The 18,207-nt window shown below is 47.6% G+C and overlaps 1 protein-coding gene across 2 annotated transcripts in view; it reads left to right on the top strand.

Annotated features, from left to right (window-relative positions):
- The first annotated feature begins 2,957 nt into the window (after positions 1 to 2,957).
- Positions 2,958 to 18,207, top strand: part of ppp3ca (protein phosphatase 3, catalytic subunit, alpha isozyme) — a 46,847-nt gene continuing 31,597 nt past the window's right edge. For both annotated transcript variants that reach the window (XM_036525209.1, XM_036525208.1), the window contains exon 1: positions 2,958 to 3,342. In XM_036525209.1, coding sequence (XP_036381102.1) covers positions 3,288 to 3,342 — 55 coding nt within the window. In that variant the 5' untranslated portion in view covers positions 2,958 to 3,287. The remainder of the gene's footprint in view (positions 3,343 to 18,207) is intronic.

Genomic DNA, 18,207 nt, shown 5'->3' with positions numbered 1-18,207 from the left:
GATGTTTGCGTGAAAATTGATTTGAAAGACCACATGTAAACTGGAAGACTAGCTGGCTAGATATCAGCTAAATGGAATGTCAGCATCGGTGTGGCATCATATTTGGTTCCTTCAACTTTCAGCGCATCCAGACGCTCGTCTCTGTCCTCCAGTAGCATATAATACGGCACACTTTTGATTTAGTCCGGTCACGTTAAAGTATCCACCAAGCCATCATCTGATAATAAAAATTATCACGTCGTGCGCACGTCGTTCAAAGTTCTGTCTCCATTTACTGAGTTGCATTTTGTATGTTAACTGGCGTACTTTAATATGAAACCGAGCGGACATGTGCTTTATTGATGTTTAGAAACAGCATTAAAATAGCTGGTATCAAGCAGCTGTCAAAATACTTTTTCTCATGCGGTGGAAGTTAGATCTGCGTGCAACAGGAAAATAATCGATACAAAGTAGGCTATTCGATCCATCAAAAAGAAAAAATCACGTGGCACATCTCTTTTTCTGTTCAACACAACTGTCTTTACAGATGTGATTAAGTAGCTACAGTACAGCAGCGGTACACCATCTGTAACTGAAACCTAAAACTGTGAGTTACGCGCCCAACCAGGGTTTTCTATGGCAGCACGTGCCGAAAATACATCACTCTCAATTCATGGAATCTTTAGGGCGTAAATGCCGTCAAAGACATGTATGTTAGGGTTAACGTATGTTAGGGTTAATCCTCCTGTCAGTGCCCTTGACCAAGGCACTGGCAAAAAAAAAAAAGAAGAACTGGAGCTGGTCCCCGGGCGCTGCACCGCGGCTGCTTACTGCTCCTACCTCCTAGATCAATAAAGTGCCTTAAATCCTCTTCTTATATGCAGAGTGGCCTGCTCTCTGCATGTGGTAGCAGTGCAGACTGTGAGGTAAATATCTGTGAGGTAAAAGATGGAGGACAGAAAGACAGAGATCTGCAGCTGAAGCCTATGCCTGTGTGTCTAATCAAAGCATACTATGTAGCACACTCATCAAGTATATAGCAGTATGTTCATGGCCAATAGTATGGATAGTGTAGTGTTCTGTGAGCTGTGGCTTTCCAGAGCCCCTTTAATGACATGAGAGTGTACGATACCAGCATGAGTTCTTTCTGTGCTGCTCACTTAGCTCCTCGTTTGCATCATATTTCCTAAAAAGTTTCCCTTTTCTTGCCTGCTGAGTGGTGATGGTCTGGGTGAGAGGGAGTGCAGTCACCCCTGTGTGCAACTGTCTCTGTTTCTGGATCTAACAATTATAATTTTAATTCTTCAAAATTATCTTGGCATATTTAAACTGTTTGACAGAAAAGATGATCTCCCTAGGGCATTGAGCAAAAGCACATTCTCAAGCAGTCATGGACCCCAAGAGGAGTTTCACAAACGAGCCTCTCCTCGTGCTCACTTGGGAAGCCTGTTTTCCTGTTCTTAGGTTCTACACTTCTGACCTTACCGAGGCTAACAACGACAATCCCAAATTCTGCGTCAGCACAATCATAACAAACAGGCAGACAGGTCCATTCTGTTCCATATTCCTCATGCTTAACAAGTTATGATTTTATTGATTAAAAAACAATGATGAAGTTACAAGACAAATGTATATAGGTGTGCCAGGAAATGCAGCAGATGAGACAGACACCACCAATCTGTTTTTCCACCGAGCCAAGACAGTGCTGTAATATTATCCTTGATCTGTCAATCTGAACTGTCCATAAACGGTTACGATTTTCAGGTCTGCTGTGTTTTCGTTGCATCCAGTTTCCATGAAGCTTATGAAGGAACATCTGACTGCTCCGCGCCAGGCCTGTTTCAACAAGAACAGTGTTTTTCTTCGTGGGATGTGTGCATGACTCTTTCAAAACAAGCACAATAGTCTTTACTTTAAAACTGAAAAGTAGATCCTATGAAACCATTATAAAATCTCTAATCTTCCCTTTTGTCCAGAAATACCAGAGATTTTGGATTTATCTATGGATGTGATGGATACTTGCTAAATATTTTTTTTTTTTTTACATTTATACAGCTGTATATTTATTGAGGCAATTCTGGGTTAAGTACCTTGCCCAAGGGTACAGCAGCAGTGCCCTTATGGGGAATCAAACCAACAAACAGCCATGCTCCTTACCACTATGCTACACTGCCACCCCATATATTCTACAATTCAACTTAATTTATCACAAAATAGACAGAGGAAGCTAAGAGTTTTCTTCTTTTCATGTGAAGATAGGAAATACTCTCGCTGAACTCATTTGTGCTCTCCATCCCACGTTTTCCAGGAGGTTGCAGCTCTAATATCCTGCTGTGGCGTTTGAGAGGCCTCATCCGTGCAATTTTCCCAGAATCAGTTTCCCCCACATTCTGGTGCTGCACCGCTGCTGCAGTGAGTCTGCTGTTTCACCACCCCCTCACCCTCAGTCTCCCACACTTCCACTACCTCACACCGAGGCGTGCCACGCTCCCTGGCCGTGCTGCTCGCTCTCTGGCGAGGGTTTTACGTGCCAATCAGCGGTTTCCCGGCTGACCTCAGGGCACGCACGCTGCAGGTTCACATCTCAGCAGAGATGCCACCGTTGCACTCCTGAGGGTCATGGTGTTGCCGGGTACAAACAAGCATCATTTTTTTTTAGTCACAAATTCAAATGACTATGCAGTTAAGTTTAAGGGGGTACCCAAAACAAGTACCATACAAGATGTAACCAATGTGGAGTTTCAGAGAGATATTTGCAGCGCCACAAACACCAGGCCGTGCGTTAACACAGCCTTTTTGACCGCCCATCGCGCGCTGTTGTGTGGGTCCCGCGCGCCTGCCGCAGACAGGGAGAGCAGAGCAGCGTGCGACAGCAAAACATGGCGTGTGCAGCCGGGAAACCCCGGCTTTGCCTCCACCTGATGGCGGTATGAGGCAGTCCCTGGAAGCGATTGCGTGGGAGTTCCCCCTTCGCCATGTCGGGGTGGTGCAGCGCAGCAAGGATCTCCTGAATTGAGCATCCCTCTCCCTCCTCCCCTCCCCTCCCCTTCCAGATTCTCTCTCTCTCTCTCTATCCATCCTCCCCCACACGGCAACCCAGCACAGCACGGCAGCAGCCCCGCATCCTTCCTCTCCGGGCAGCAGCCAGACATCCCCAGCCTCAGCGGTGAGAGAGCACGGAGCGCACCGAGTGATGCTACTGCACCAACCGCATCTCGCATCAGCGAAAACACGCCAAGAATAAACAGCCGCGTCTGCTGGGGGACTAAAAAGCGCCTTTTTTGTTTTTCTCGAGACCGCAACTGCCCATGAAGATGTCTAACGTTGACATGGTCTTGAACGCCTCCGAACGGGTGGTTAAATGTAGGTGCATCTTTTTATACTTCGTTTATTTATACAGAGTCAATTTATCAGACAGCTGTAGTGGTTGTATTTATTTATGCGACAGTCGTCTTTTATGCTCGTGACACTCGGTGGCTTGTTTCTGCATTGGCAATATTGTCTTCCGCGGATGCTGATTTATTTATTTATTTTTCCTGGAAAACGACTCATTTTTTGTATTTGTATCGCTTTAATTGAGCATTTTACACCCCCGTACTGGGGCTTTATGTGGGCACGGGATGCCAACGGGCTGCCTTTTTTGAATTAGCGGTGTGTTTTGATTTTGGAGGGGGATCCTTCGAGGTAGAGGTTACTGTCGCGGCAGCCTATAGCCGTACGTATGTGACTGTCACCTCTCGGTTCGATTGGACTCGTTCAGCGCCGGGTTGCAGCGGAGTTGGTTCGGGTGTCTTTGCGGCTGCTGCGCCAGGCGGTGATGCAGCAGCGTTCCGCGGGCACGGAGTGCCGGAGTGAGCGCATTGTGACTACGCATGGCGGTACCGAATGCACAGCGCGGAGACAGACGGGGGGAGACGGGGGGAGACGGGGGGCGGGGGTGTTTCGCCTTCTGGTTATAGATCATGCCAATGACAGCGAAAGGTAGAATTCGAGATGGAATCATTGTTATTATTTTTATTTCCGTGAGTCAGTTGCAATCAGAGGAAGGGTAGATTTTTAAGTGGTTGTCATAGAAAAGTCCGCAACTGAGGTTCATGCTTGAAGTACAGATACGCTATAAATAATGCGAACACATGGGATTGGTTCTGACGAGGGTTCATTCGGAGAGCACGCTCTGTAAAATGTTTGCAGTATAAAGATATCCGCGATCTAAGGCTAGATGTGGGATCCCTATGCCCACGGTATCTTTTTCTGGGCTTTCTGTGGCCGTGAAAGGCTGCACGAATTAGCCATTTAGCAAAAGGGATAGACATCAATACGCGATCGATCCGGGTCAGAGAGATAAAAGTGGTTTTGTTCGGAGCTGTCATCGAAATCTGATCCGTACATGTATCTTTCATGTTCCTGGGTTGCAATTTTCAAGGGGTGATCCCCGCTCCTGTGACAGGCGAGACCCAGTCAAATACTTCTCAGGGAAATTTCGCCGAACTGCTTCCTGATCATTTCGTTGTGGGATCTGATCAGTGTCAGATTATCATTTTTAAATGATTTCCTCTGCGATGTATCTTCAGCAGACGTGTGAAAACAAACCATTCCCACTGTGAAAGATGTTGATGAATAGATTGCAGTCATAAACTGTGGGCATAGGCATCACTAGCTACTCATTTTAAAGTATTTAGATTTTGATTTTACAGTGTTAGCAGTTTGGGCCTCACAAACATGTTGGTGTTGTGTAGGTATATTTTCCCAAAGTATTTTAGTGTGCCTGTGTTTATGCTAGAATTGTTGAGGGGTATAAGGTGGGTTCAGAACAGTAAATTGCACTTCTTGTCATACTACCATGGTGTTTGTACTATTTGTCATATTACCATGAGAACAGCATTCATTGCTGTTCAGCTGTTGAGGGCAATTTTCACAGCTCGCAGGTGCTATCCCAACATACAACAGGATATTTCCCAAAGCAACAGAGCTCATGTACCTAGCTCAAAGGTACATCAGCAGTGTCCCACCTGGGAAGAGAAGCTGCCACCTTCCACTTACAAGCCTACGTCTTTACCCACAATGCCACATTGCCTCAAGTCTTTGCCTTATTCCCAGGGCCATTACTGATTCCCTTTGTTTTACTGAGCAAGAACAGGGCTGGCTCTTCACTTTCGCTTGGCTCTGGAATGTTTTTTTTTTTCCAAAGCTTGCTTGCGTTCTGTGTGCGGGGCAGCTACAACACTGTGGCATCTCTGTGAGGTTATCACAGTCCATCTGTGAGGAAACTTAGGAAGGCTGCTTAAAGCATCCTAGAGCTGATACAGCATGCCCTAACTTTGCATTACATTATGTTACATTTATTCATTTGGCAGACGCTTTTATTTCAAAGTGACTCACAAGTGAGGTAGAGTACAACACAAGCAAAAGAGATATAAGCAGTCACAATAATGTAAGTGCTGAATAGTTGATCAGACAAGGCACAAGCTAGCTGGTAGAGACACAAGTGCATTAAATCACAAGTGCATTAACTGCCTCTTGCAGCAGAGGATGTTCTTCCTACAAAATGACGCATCAATACAACTTGCAGTTAGCCTGTGAGCAGAGCTGTCCTGTCAGGATTTCATGTTGTCAATCACTTAATCAATCGATCAATCGATCAATCAATCAGAAATGTGTTTGTTATAACACGCTCCCCCAGTGGCATTGCAATGCGATGCTGGACAGAGTATGTTTTCCACAACTGAAAAAAAAAGAAAACAGAAAACATAGGAAAGGAGACAGATGGGGGAAACACTGTTAGAAAGCGTTCCCCGACCGCAGGAGAAAGTGGTCAGTGGAAACCCCTGTAGGTGTGTGCTGCGTTCTGACTGCATGTGAAGGCCACCCGCCAGCAGCACGCTGTTCCAGCACAGAAAGCCGACGGGCAGCAGGAGTTTCAGCACAGCGGAGGGGGATTTTCCCGGAGACAGGCCGAGCCGCTGAGCTACTGTGCGCTGCAGCGTCCTGGTCACGTGGAAGGCAGCGGCGTTTAAACATGATTTCATTGCGTGTGCCGTGAAGGAGAAGCAGGAGAGGTGAGCTCCACCGAGGGAAAACAGTGAGCAGTTATGAATGAATGGGCACATTCCGGTCCCAATCGGGAACTCTAGCTTGAGGCGGCGCACAGATAATTCATACAATTGGAGCCATTCAGATATGATGAAATACGCTGAATACAGCCTGGAGGGTTCGGAGTTTGTGTGCCTGAGTGCCTGCCTGCCGGCCATTAAAAGGCTTGAACAATGTCCTTTATAGCACTTCTGTAATCACTTTAATTTCAGTCTGAGAACCGTGTTCTTCAGTGGGTGTTCAGAGGAGATGCTGCCCTTGGAATGAATGATATTTTTAAACTCTGTTTAACTTGCTTGTAAAGTCACCAGGAGTGAATCTGGGAGTGTAGGGCTGTGAGGATTTTCTCCTGAGCTTGTTTGACGTTTGATTTTGAGTTGAGTGGTAGCTATGGCTGTGAAATGCGATGAGGATTCGGTGTCTCTGTAAAACAGTGAGGCTTGAGGCGCGTGTGTTTGTGTGTGCGTGTATGTGTGTGTGTGTGCGCGCATGCGTGTCCACATGTGATAGCACCATAGCAGAGTGTGCAGTCCACAGTGATGCATATTGCAGGGCTGGTGTGGTATACAGCACAGTGTGCTTGATGTACATGTTTGTATCACTGAGCAGGAGTTGTGTGACATACAATAGAGCATCTTTGTTCAGTCCTGTACTGTGCAGGGTGTAGGGAGAAGGTGCTTAGTAGAGTCTGAGCTGGGTGTGCAATACTATGGGCTGAGACTGAACAGAATACTTGTCTTTTGTGTGTGTCATACAGAGTGAAGTGCTTGTATGTCACAGACTGTTTATTATTATTATTTATTGCACTGCAGTGGCCGATGTGTTCATAGCTCTGTGTGGGTTGTGGAGACAGAAAACAGTGTTGTTGGTACGGGATGGTGCAGTAGTTGTGTTTCATGTGTTTAGAACAGTTTTACACGGAGTTTATGTTGTCTGTTGTTCTGTAGCAAAGGGCGAGAGCAGTCACCCCACCCAGCCTCAAACCCGGGTCTACGGGGTACCAAACATGCGACTTTGACCGCGACGCCAAAGAGCCAGGCTCGCTGGTATGGCAGTCAGAGTGCATACTCAACCGTAGTGACGGCACTCCGTCACATGTTCACAGCGCAGAGCAGTTTTGTGTATTGTACAGTGTGGATCGTCCATCGCCTGCAATAGAGTGTTATCGAAGCAGTACGGCACAGAGTTTATTATGAGTATAGTAGGGTATGAATTTATACGTCCTGTACTGTACAGTGTGTTCTGTGTACTGTAGGGTATGGAGTATGTTATTTACAGTACAGTATGGAGTGTTTTTATGAGTGTTGATTAGGCATCCTCAATGTATGGAGTGTGTGTTGTCAGAATAGTACAGTACAGTTTGTACATTGTGTGCATTACAGTATGGAGTATATGTTATCTACAGTACAGTAAAGAGTGTGTGTGTTTTTGGCACCTGCAAAGAGAGGTTCTTATCCTTTCCTTCCCATGCTACCCCTCTCACCCACCAGCAGCAGGGAATATGCTCATTTCTCCCAAAGCATGCTGGGATTGCACTCCTGTGATGATGACCATCTTTAACAAACTGAGCAAGGGCTCGTTTAGTGTCTGCCACTCTCTCTTAGTTTGTTTCTCACTTTCAAATCAGCCTTTCCCTCCCTCCCTTTCTCTCCTTCTCTCTCCCTTTCTCTCTCTTTCTCCTTCTCTGTCTGTCTGTCTCTATCTCTCTCTCCCTCGCTCTCCCTTTTTCACTCTCTCTCACTGTCTGTCTCTTTCTCTCCCGTCTCTCTCTCTCTCTTTCTCTCTCTCTCCGTCTTTCTCTGTCTTTCTCTCCCTCTCCCTCTCCCTCTCTCTCCCTTTCTCTGTCTTTCTCTCTCTCTCTCTCTCTGTCTCTCTCCCTCTCTCTGTCTGTCTTTTTCTCCCTCTCCCTCTCCCTCTGTCTCTCTCCCTCTCCCTCTCCCTCTCTCTCCCTTTCTCTGTCTTTCTCTCTCTCTCTCTCTCTCTCTCTCTCTCTCTCTCTCATCTCTCTCTCCCTCTCCCTCTCCCTCCCTCTTCCTGTCTCTCAGCAGATTTGGCCTGTGGGGACAGTGGTATAGATAGGGATTTGTCAGGCGTTACCGCACACAGCCTAATTTTGGTAATGCAGCTGCTTTTGTCTACAGAACACAGGGGTTTTTCGGTGAAGTTGCACTGAGGCTAGGACAGGAGGTTACCCCTCTGTCGGCTGGGATCAGTGCGGGGCTGTAGGACAGGCGGAACTTGCATGCCTCCATGTTTAGAGAACGTCTTTAACCCTGTGATCCTTCTGAACAGGAGAAAAATAGACAGTGATTTTTAAACACATGAAAAGTTCATACAGAGCAGAAGTTTTAAGTGGTGGTAAAGTAGTGCTAAAGTAACCAAGCTGCTCTGATTCACAGGAGACAGCTGTTGTGTCTTCCAACATGGGACTCAACCTGTATGTGTGAATACGTATCACAGCAACCACTTCCATGTGCTGGAGGATCTGAGCAATGACTGTGGGACACAGTGAGGTCACATGACACATGACTCACAGGTCACATGACTCACCACTGACAAATAAGCAGCCATAGATAAATCACCATGCCTGTACTCACACCAGTGACCAATCAGCAGTCTTTACTCTCACTGCATATTAATCAGTTGTCATCACCACGGTTACATCAGCCAGTGCTCCTCTTTGGGAATGTGAGGTGAACAGAAAGCTAGTAGGTCTTGTCTGATTTGATGAACTCTGCCGTCAAGGTGAGGAGGTAATCGCTGAAGCAGACTCGTTTTGGGAAGTAAGCGCATATTTCTGTAAGATGCCCTTCTCTGAACATGCTTGTGCCATCCTGTCCTCACACATGAATGACCCACACAGATACCGTGGAGGCAAAGCACACACTCAAGCAGCATTCCAATAAAGGGTGGTGTGCTCTGTGGCGCCCCCTAGTGATGGGAGCTTCCTTCCCACAGAATGGCTGTTTCCTCAGCTTACATAGTTGCTCTACCCCCTCCAGCTCCTCTGCATGCTGGGTTATCAGGTCAGGGTGTCCTTTTAGCCTGCTGTTCATTGGAGCCTGTCGTCGGCCTGGGGGTGCAGGGGGTCGAGGGTGTTTCCCAGGAGGCCGAGCGGTCGGGAGAGTCCCGTTTGTTGCTGCTGCTGTTTGTGTGGAGATGTTCATCTGCAAACAGAGGGCATGTTCTTTCAGAGCTCTCCACACGGCTCTTCAGGGGGCCACCACGCTGTGCAGCCAATCCTGGGCCTGAGACGCCCAAGGGACACGTGCGTGGACACGTGCACTCACGTGGGCACGCACGTGCAGGCAGACACGCAGATCTGACACATACATTGACATATACAGGCAGGCACACATATGGACATGCACACATGAGAACAGATGTGCGTACATGCGTGAGGAGAAGCACACATGAATTGGCACACACATGCGTGTGGACATACATGTGCATGCACACGCATGCAGAGACGCACACAACGCACGCGTGCGTGGAGACTCACGTGCATACAGGCCCAAACACGGACAACTTCCACCCATGTGACCACTTCACCCTTCCTCTTCAATCAAATGATCACGGTCAGTTAGATTATCTGGTTTTCGCCACACTGAAAGACCACCTCACAGGAGACATGGATTCCACGATGTTTTCCACTTTGTATATCAGCTGTATCATGCATGTGTGAGACGGCAAATCCAAAAGGGCAGGAGACCCTCCAACAGAACTCCTCACAGGTAGATGTGGTAGGACATCATATAAAACAGCTTGCTCTTCTCACAATGACCAACAGCAATAACAGCAACAACAAGCAACAGCAGTTATTAAGAGCTGAAGCAGAAGATTGCAGTTATTAAAAGCTGAAGCAGGAGAGAGCAGTTATTAAGAGCTGAAGCAGAACAGAGCAGTTATTATTTGCATTTCGTTTTCTTCATAACGTGAAGAAAAACTCACTCTGGAGTTGTATTCCTTCTCAACATTATATTGCATTTAAAATATGCATGAATTTAGATTGTTTTGAGAGTTTAGAATTATAGGGTTCAATCTACAGATAAGGTTGTTTTGAAATACCATGCCTAGGAAGTGTATGTATGTTATCATGTTGTGTACTTTTATACTACATCTGTGGAAGTTTTAGAATGTTTAAGAAATATAATTTCAGGTGTTTAAGCTATTCTACAGCATCAGGACATAATATAATAAACAGAATTCGTCTGTTAATAACTCATTTTTGACAAATGTCGGCCAGAATCCTGTAATTCGCAATTATTGCTTTTGCAGTAAGTCATTATTTATACAAAGAGCTAGAGCTTGAGTTTCATACAGTGCCAGGGGGGAAGAGTGTGGCTTGATTATTCAAATTCAATTTCAGTCTTGGGAACCATGTAATATTCAGATATCAAATTATTTGAAATGCCAGCATCCCTTGCCATTGCAGTAGCTTAGCAGCAGTGGTTCCTCATGGGCTTGGTGGGGCAGTGAGAGCAGTCATATCTGAAACCAGGCTGGGGCCAGTGTAGCTGGTGGGTATATGAGCCGGGCCGTGGTGGTTGAAGTCGAGGTGGGGTTGAGAGTAGATATGAGGTGGAATGGGTTGTGTGGTGGAAGTGTTAAGGTAACAGCAGCTATGACCATAAGGTTGCTGGTTTGAGTCCCAATCAGTGCTTTGCTGTTATTTTTTGAGTATAGGCACTGAATGTATATGCTGTGTAGCCTCCTCAAATCTATTGCATTACATTACATTATGTTACATTACATTCATTCAGCAGATGCTCTTATTCACAATGACTTCCAACACAAAATAAGTGTATCCCTTCAAGATGAATGAGCAACAGCGCCAGACCAGGCTAAACAACATCCCTAGACGAGTGAGTGTGTAACACTATTCAAGCTCTACCACAAGCTAACCTGTCTAGACAAGGGAAGTCAAGTATACTACTATACAGCACAGTCACCAGATCACTGAATCCAAAACGCATTGAAATACTACACATACAATAAACTGGAAGTAATACGAGTAGCAGGTGTATATGTGTATATATAAATGGAATGGGGTAGGGGTGGTTAGGAAGGGTATTTGTGGGGGAACGAGGAGTTCTGACAGACCTGGCTGGTTATCCTGAAGAAGAAAAGTCATGGTTTTGCTGCTGTGCCGGCTCCCCTGTACCCCGATACCTCTGGGGGACCGGGACGCTCTGGGGAGATCGGCCGGCCTACTTTCCGAGCGTAATTCTAGGACATTATCTGTGCTGGGCTGGTGTGGCCTCGTGTACTGTGCAGAGCAAACGCTGCCACCAAGGGCCCGACCGGTGCAGGGAGCTCGACTGGACAATGTAGCCAGGGGTGAGGGGATCCTTCTGGGCAGGATGGTTCAGCCCTCTGTATACACACTGTCTCTGTTTTCCCTGTCTCTGTTGTAGCTTAAATATTACCAAGTCTCTCTCTGTGGTGTGTTTCTTGTAGCTGTCATGGATTCTCTCTTCATATAAAATGCTACTTTGTTGAGTTTCAGTTTGCATAGTATGTATTAGGAGTTTTTGTTCTTCCTGCTTGACAGTAGCCTGTTAAGAGTCTTGCAGAACGCAGTACTAAGTACCTGTAAACTCACTGCACCTGCAATGGATTGGTGTATAACTGTAGAGGTTTGCTGAACCGCTGGCGTACCCTGCACACCATTGGGACGATGTGTGCAGTCGCATTTTATATTAGTCAGTGATGTCCTCTACAACCGCCCTGCCGTCTTTAACATCAGCCAGTTATATCCTTTTGCGTATTCCACCCTACCAGTGCAGGGAGCCATAGGAAGGCTGACAAGCTAACCTTTGGAACCATCCCAGAATAATCGACTCTGGTATGGGAACAAAATGTGACAGGTGTAGCGAAATTAAAACGAACAGATACAAGTGAACGTTGATCTTTGACCTTTGACCTGGGGTCAAACACTTTGAAATTTTCCCAACTGAAACCCAGCCTCCAGTGTAAAAGACACACTTCTCTCTGTGTAAAGTAAGACAGCAAAGCATGCCTTTTACAAAACGGAAAAAATCCCCATGCTGTCCTCTGCATTCACAAGAGATGTGGCCGTCGCCGTTATTGCGCTGCGGTGCACCTTTGCTTGGCTGATATGCCCTCATCAGGGCGACTCGCAGAGATTACGTTTTACACACCCTGTATTGACACAGCTGGACATGTGCGGAAGCAGGGCAGGTTAAGTGCCCTGCCGAAGGGTTCAGTGATAGCACCCCACCTGGGAAATGAACCGTGTAACCTCTTGGTTAACAGCCCGGCTCAGTGACCACCGCACCGCACCGCTGCCACCAACGAGCGACGCAGAAGAATTCACCTCCATTTCACTGTCATCATGAAACTCTTTCCGGCTGTTTTTGAAAGATTAGCGAGCGCACCGATTTAAGCAAGCTTCACCCACCCTCAGCCCAGTCATTTTCACTTAGTTGCGTATTAATGTGGTATTTCTCCATTTGAGTGCTTCACATGAAATCATATTAGTTTTAATGAAAAAAAGCAATGGGGTTTAAGTTAGTGATTACAAGTGATTACTGATGATGTACTTAGTTTTTCAGTCATTGTGAGCTAAAGCGTTTTCATGTGTTTTAACCTGATTGAATCTCACCTGTTTGAATTGGGAGTATAAATGGCTTTTTGCTCAGCTTGTTAGATCACACAGTGACAGAAATGGTTATGGCTGGAACATGTTAGTGACCTGCCTATTTTTAATATTCCATATGGGGTATCGGGGTTTGGCCTGTAGTGATTGGATGCTGTTACTGTATCAGGGGTTTGGCTTGTAATGAATAGATGCTGTTACTGTGTCAGAGGTTTGGCTTGTAATGATTAGATACTATTACTGCATCAGAGGTTTAGCCTGTAATAAATAGATGGTACTATATCAGGGGTTTCCTAATGATTACTCTGTGTGTGTGCGTGTGTGCGCGTGTATTGATTTGCCCGGTTGTCCGGTCTGAGGCAGTGTGGCTGAAGTGTGCTGGTCATGTGACAGGCCTGTGAGAGTGAGAGAGGGTAAACGGTCTGCTGGGGAGCCGCGTGTTTGATATGGACTCATAGGCTTTATTTAGCTGCGCGGCTGAATTATTAAAGCATTGCTTTGCAGCGCCGTTTCACTGCACACACGTCTCTTATATAATGAAGCTCCCACGGTTCTGGAGGTGAGATGGAGACAGAGAGATGGAGAGAGGGAGAGAGGGAGAGAGGGAGAGATGGAGAGAGGGAGAGATGGAGAGAGGGAGAGAGGGAGAGACGGAGAGAGGGAGAGATGGAGAGATGGAGAGAGGGAGAGAGGGAGAGAGGGAGAGGCAGAGGAAGACAGAGGAAGAGGATAGAAAGGGGAGAGAGAGAGGGAGAGATGGGAGGAGAGAAGGAGCGAGGGAGAGAGTGGGAGTGAGAGTGAGGGCTTTTGACACACACATCCCCCCTCCCGGCTAACAATCCATGTGACCTGCGCTCTGAGCATGCTCCAGGGAGGGGGGGGGGGGGTAGGCTGGTGTTCAGAGAGAGTGTACGTTCAGGGGTGTAGAAGGGGCAGGAACCTCTTCTACAGGGTGGCAGAGGAGGTGATGGCATTGATGTGAGGTCATTGAGACATCTTGGACTCCAGTCAGTTGAAGGAGTCAAACCTGCCTGGGAGGTGGGGGTGGGGGGTCAGCCAGTTACCTGATGGACAGGAAGAACTTTCCTCGTTGACTGATATGGAAACACTTTTTCTCAGAACCTCACTTATAGCCCAGGCCCACCTCTGTAGCATACAGATGCTCTCCGGCAGACTGGATGTGCTCTGATACCTGAAAGCATACACACACTCTCTGCTCTGATACCTGGCAGTGGGGATTTGCTCTGTACTCTGACAGCTGGTAATGAGGATGTTCTCCTTGCTCTGATGCCTGAAAGCATACACACACTCTCTGCTCTGATACCTGGCAGTGGGGATTTGCTCTGTACTCTGACAGCTGGTAATGAGGATGTTCTCCTTGCTCTGATGCCTGAAAGCATACACACACTCTCTGCTCTGATACCTGGCAGTGTGGGCACTCTCTCTGCTCTGATAGCTGGCAGTGTGGGCACTCTCTCTGCTCTGATACCTGGCAGTGTGGGCACTCTCTCTGCTCTGATAGCTGGCAGTGTGACAGAGCTCTCTGCTCTGATAGCTGGCAGTGTGACAGAGCTCTCTGCTCTGATAGCTGGCAGTGTGGCCGAGCTCTCTGCTCTGATAGCTGGCAGTGTGGCCGAGCTCTCTGCTCTGATAGCTGGCAGTGTGATGGAGCTCTCTGCTCTGATAGCTGGCAGTGTGATGGAGCTCTCTGCTCTGATAGCTGGCCATGGGGATGTATTCTCTGCTCAAATACCTGGCAGAATGGATGCGCTCTCTCTCCAGCTCAATCTCTCCTACATCGGGAGCATATTGACTGTACACGCTTGGGTAGCTCCCTATGCTGTCTGAGATGCCAGAGTGCACAGAGAGGGTTTTCACCACCCACACCACAACCTCTGAGCGCAGTGGGCAGCAGTGTGGTGTAGCGGTAAGGAGCAGCAGTGTGGTGTAGCGGTAAGGAGCAGGGCAGCAGTGTGGTGTAGCGGTAAGGAGCAGCAGTGTGGTGTAGCGGTAAGGAGCAGGGCAGCAGTGTGGTGTAGCGGTAAGGAGCAGCAGTGTGGTGTAGCAGTAAGGAGCAGCGGTGTGGTGTAGCGGTAAGGAGCAGCAGTGTGGTGTAGCGGTAAGGAGCAGGGCAGCAGTGTGGTGTAGCGGTAAGGAGCAGCAGTGTGGTGTAGCGGTAAGGAGCAGCGGTGTGGTGTAGCGGTAAGGAGCAGCAGTGTGGTGTAGCGGTAAGGAGCAGGGCAGCAGTGTGGTGTAGCGGTAAGGAGCAGCAGTGTGGTGTAGCGGTAAGGAGCAGGGCAGCAGTGTGGTGTAGCGGTAAGGAGCAGCAGTGTGGTGTAGCAGTAAGGAGCAGCGGTGTGGTGTAGCGGTAAGGAGCAGCAGTGTGGTGTAGCGGTAAGGAGCAGGGCAGCAGTGTGGTGTAGCGGTAAGGAGCAGCAGTGTGGTGTAGCGGTAAGGAGCAGCGGTGTGGTGTAGCGGTAAGGAGCAGCAGTGTGGTGTAGCGGTAAGGAGCAGGGCAGCAGTGTGGTGTAGCGGTAAGGAGCAGCGGTGTGGTGTAGCGGTAAGGAGCAGGGCAGCAGTGTGGTGTAGCGGTAAGGAGCAGGGCAGCAGTGTGGTGTAGCGGTAAGGAGCAGCAGTGTGGTGTAGTGGTAAGGTGCAGGGCAGCAGTGTGGTATAGCGGTAAGGAGCAGCAGTGTTGTGTAGTGGTAACGAGCAGGGCAGCAGTGTGGTGTAGCGGTAAGGAGCAGCAGTGTGGTGTAGCGGTAAGGAGCAGGGCAGCAGTGTGGTATAGCGGTAAGGAGTAGCAGTGTGGTGTAGCGGTAAGGTGCAGCAGTGTGGTGTAGCGGTAAGGAGTAGCAGTGTGGTGTAGCGGTAAGGAGCAGCAGTGTGGTGTAGCGGTAAGGAGTAGCAGTGTGGTGTAGCGGTAAGGAGCAGCAGTGTGGTGTGGTGGTAAGGAGCAGGGCAGCAGTGTGGTATAGTGGTAAGGAGCAGCAGTGTGGTGTAGTGGTAAGGTGCAGCAGGGTGGTATAGTGGTAAGGAGCAGCAGTGTGATAAAGCGGTAAAGAGCAGCAGTGTGGTATAGCGGTAAGGAGCAGCAGTGTGGTTTAGTGGTAAAGAGCAGGGCAGGAGTGTGGTGTAGTGGTTAAGGAGCAGCAGTGTGGTGTAGTGGTAAGGAGCAGCAGTGTGGTGTAGTGGTAAGGAGTAGCAGTGTGGTATAGTGGTAAAGAGCAGCAGTGTGGTGTAGCGGTAAGGAGCAGCAGTGTGGTGTGGTGGTAAGGAGCAGCAGTGTGGTGTAGCGGTAATGAGCAGCAGTGTGGCTTGAAACCCAGAAATTAGAGGCTGAGTTCCCAAGTGGGGTGTTGCCCTTGTACCCTTCAGCAAGGTACTTCACCTGAATTGCTTTGCTAAAAATATTCAGCTCTATAAATGGAATTGAATGTGCTCTCACTGTAACTCCAATCTTGCCCTTACCTGTGCTGTCTTGGTTGTACTATAGGGTATATTGCATTGCTCCTATGAACATGCTGAAGCGCTTATGGATGCATGATAGCACTCTTACATCACCGTGTAATGTAGTGATGCGTGTTCAGACGTGCTCGGCTAGGATCTCTGTGTACCGCGTTTTCTGCTTTATTACGCATGCGTTTTGTGCTCTTACTTTGCGTGTGGCTCCGGGTTCGAGCGTCCGCCGAGCGTCAGATGTAAATGCGGATTTAAGAGGAGGGGAAGAGTGTGCGCGGCGGCAGCGACGCGGCGGCAGCGACGCGGCGGGTTCTGCACGCGCTTCGGCGTTCAGGCTGAGTCTGCGCAGCGGCATGGCTGTCGGGAACGGCGTGTAAAGCGCGACACACGGCCGTGTTACGCCAGCTCACTTCCTTTACTATGTTTAATTTGTTCTTTTCCTCATTGCTTTTTTGCCTCAGTCTTGCTGCAGGCTTTGTTATCTGAAAGGGAAAAATTATTTTTAAAACGTTTGTCTGTGTATCAGAATCACAGGAGTGCGTTCATCGATAAAGATGCTCTCAGATGATGAAACCGCACAGCAAGCTGGCATAGTGTGGATGTGTATAGCTGTGCTGCTGTGTTATTTTGGCACATGATTGCTGAAGTGCATGTGTGCAAAAAAGTTTCATGGCCAGGCCATTTTTTTCAGCACAGTATTGCTGCCTGCTCTACAATGAAAAATCTAAAGTTATTACCACATGAAATCCTGTATATTTCATTAAGGCCTGTCGAGGCTGTCCTTGTTTGAAACAGGAAGCTTGCGCAGCCCTCTTCGGTGACAGCAGTGTGATGGGCTGGTTAAGGATCAGAGAGGCTCATGGGTGGCTCAGACAGTAAAAGCTCTAGCTCCAAGCGTATTCCAGATTTGGGCTAGTGCTGTTTTAATCTGGGGCTTTAGTAAGTATCCAGCTGTGCAAGTGGATTAAATCTAAAGTGTAAACTACGTAAAGGGCCCCTGGATCAGGTGGTAAGAGAAACAACTATAAAAAAGAATAGAATGGCTTAATGTTAGCTGTTGTGGAAGAGACCTCCTGATACATGCTGTTACATTAGAGCTCTACGTCTCTCCAGAGAGGTCACTTTGATAGAAATGTAGAGTCCCGTGTAATCGGCATGGGCATCATTTGCATTTTTTGCAAAAGTCTTTGTCTGGGGATCAGTTTTTCCCACTTTGCATAATAGATATTCTCAGTGTGAGACTGTCGGCTATGCTGTTAATACATTAAAACGTTGAAGGAGTGTGACAGGCACATATAAGCAGAGTTATTCTGCATTTCATTGCTTGTTTGCCCTGGTAAGTCATCAGTATAGCACATATAGTATCAGTACAGCACATGTACAGCACATATAGTATCAGTACAGCACATGTACAGCACATATAGTATCAGTACAGCACATGTACAGCACATATAGTATCAGTACAGCACGTACATTGATTGTTCCACACTCCCCTGCCTGTAGATTACTGCAGGAAGCGTAATATAACAATAATAATAATAACAATAATAATAATAATGTAATAAATTCATGAATAAAGCAGGTCTGATCCCCTCTTGCACAGTCTCATTTACATCTTGTCACTGCCCAGTTACACACACCACACTCTCACACACTTACACTCACACACACACACACACACATCAATACACACACACATCAATACACACATACGCACACATCAATACAAAAATACACACACACATCAATACACACACACACACCAATACACACACACACACACTCATACTCACACACTCGCATATAAACACACACACTCTCACTCTCACACACACTCACACTCACATTCTCTCTCTCTCTCTCTCTCTCTCTCTCTCTCTCTCACACACACACACACACACATACACAAACACAAAACATACACATTCAAACAAACGCGCACACACACACACTCACACACACTCTCACACACACACACACACACACACACACACACACACACACACACACACACACTCACGCTAATTGCGTGCTCTGTTTGACTCTGGTGTGGA

The sequence above is a fragment of the Megalops cyprinoides genome, chromosome 3 (assembly GCF_013368585.1).
Source record: "Megalops cyprinoides isolate fMegCyp1 chromosome 3, fMegCyp1.pri, whole genome shotgun sequence".
Lineage (NCBI taxonomy): Eukaryota > Metazoa > Chordata > Actinopteri > Elopiformes > Megalopidae > Megalops > Megalops cyprinoides.
Note: the sequence above shows the minus strand (reverse complement) of the source record. Positions and strands in the feature narration are given on the sequence as shown.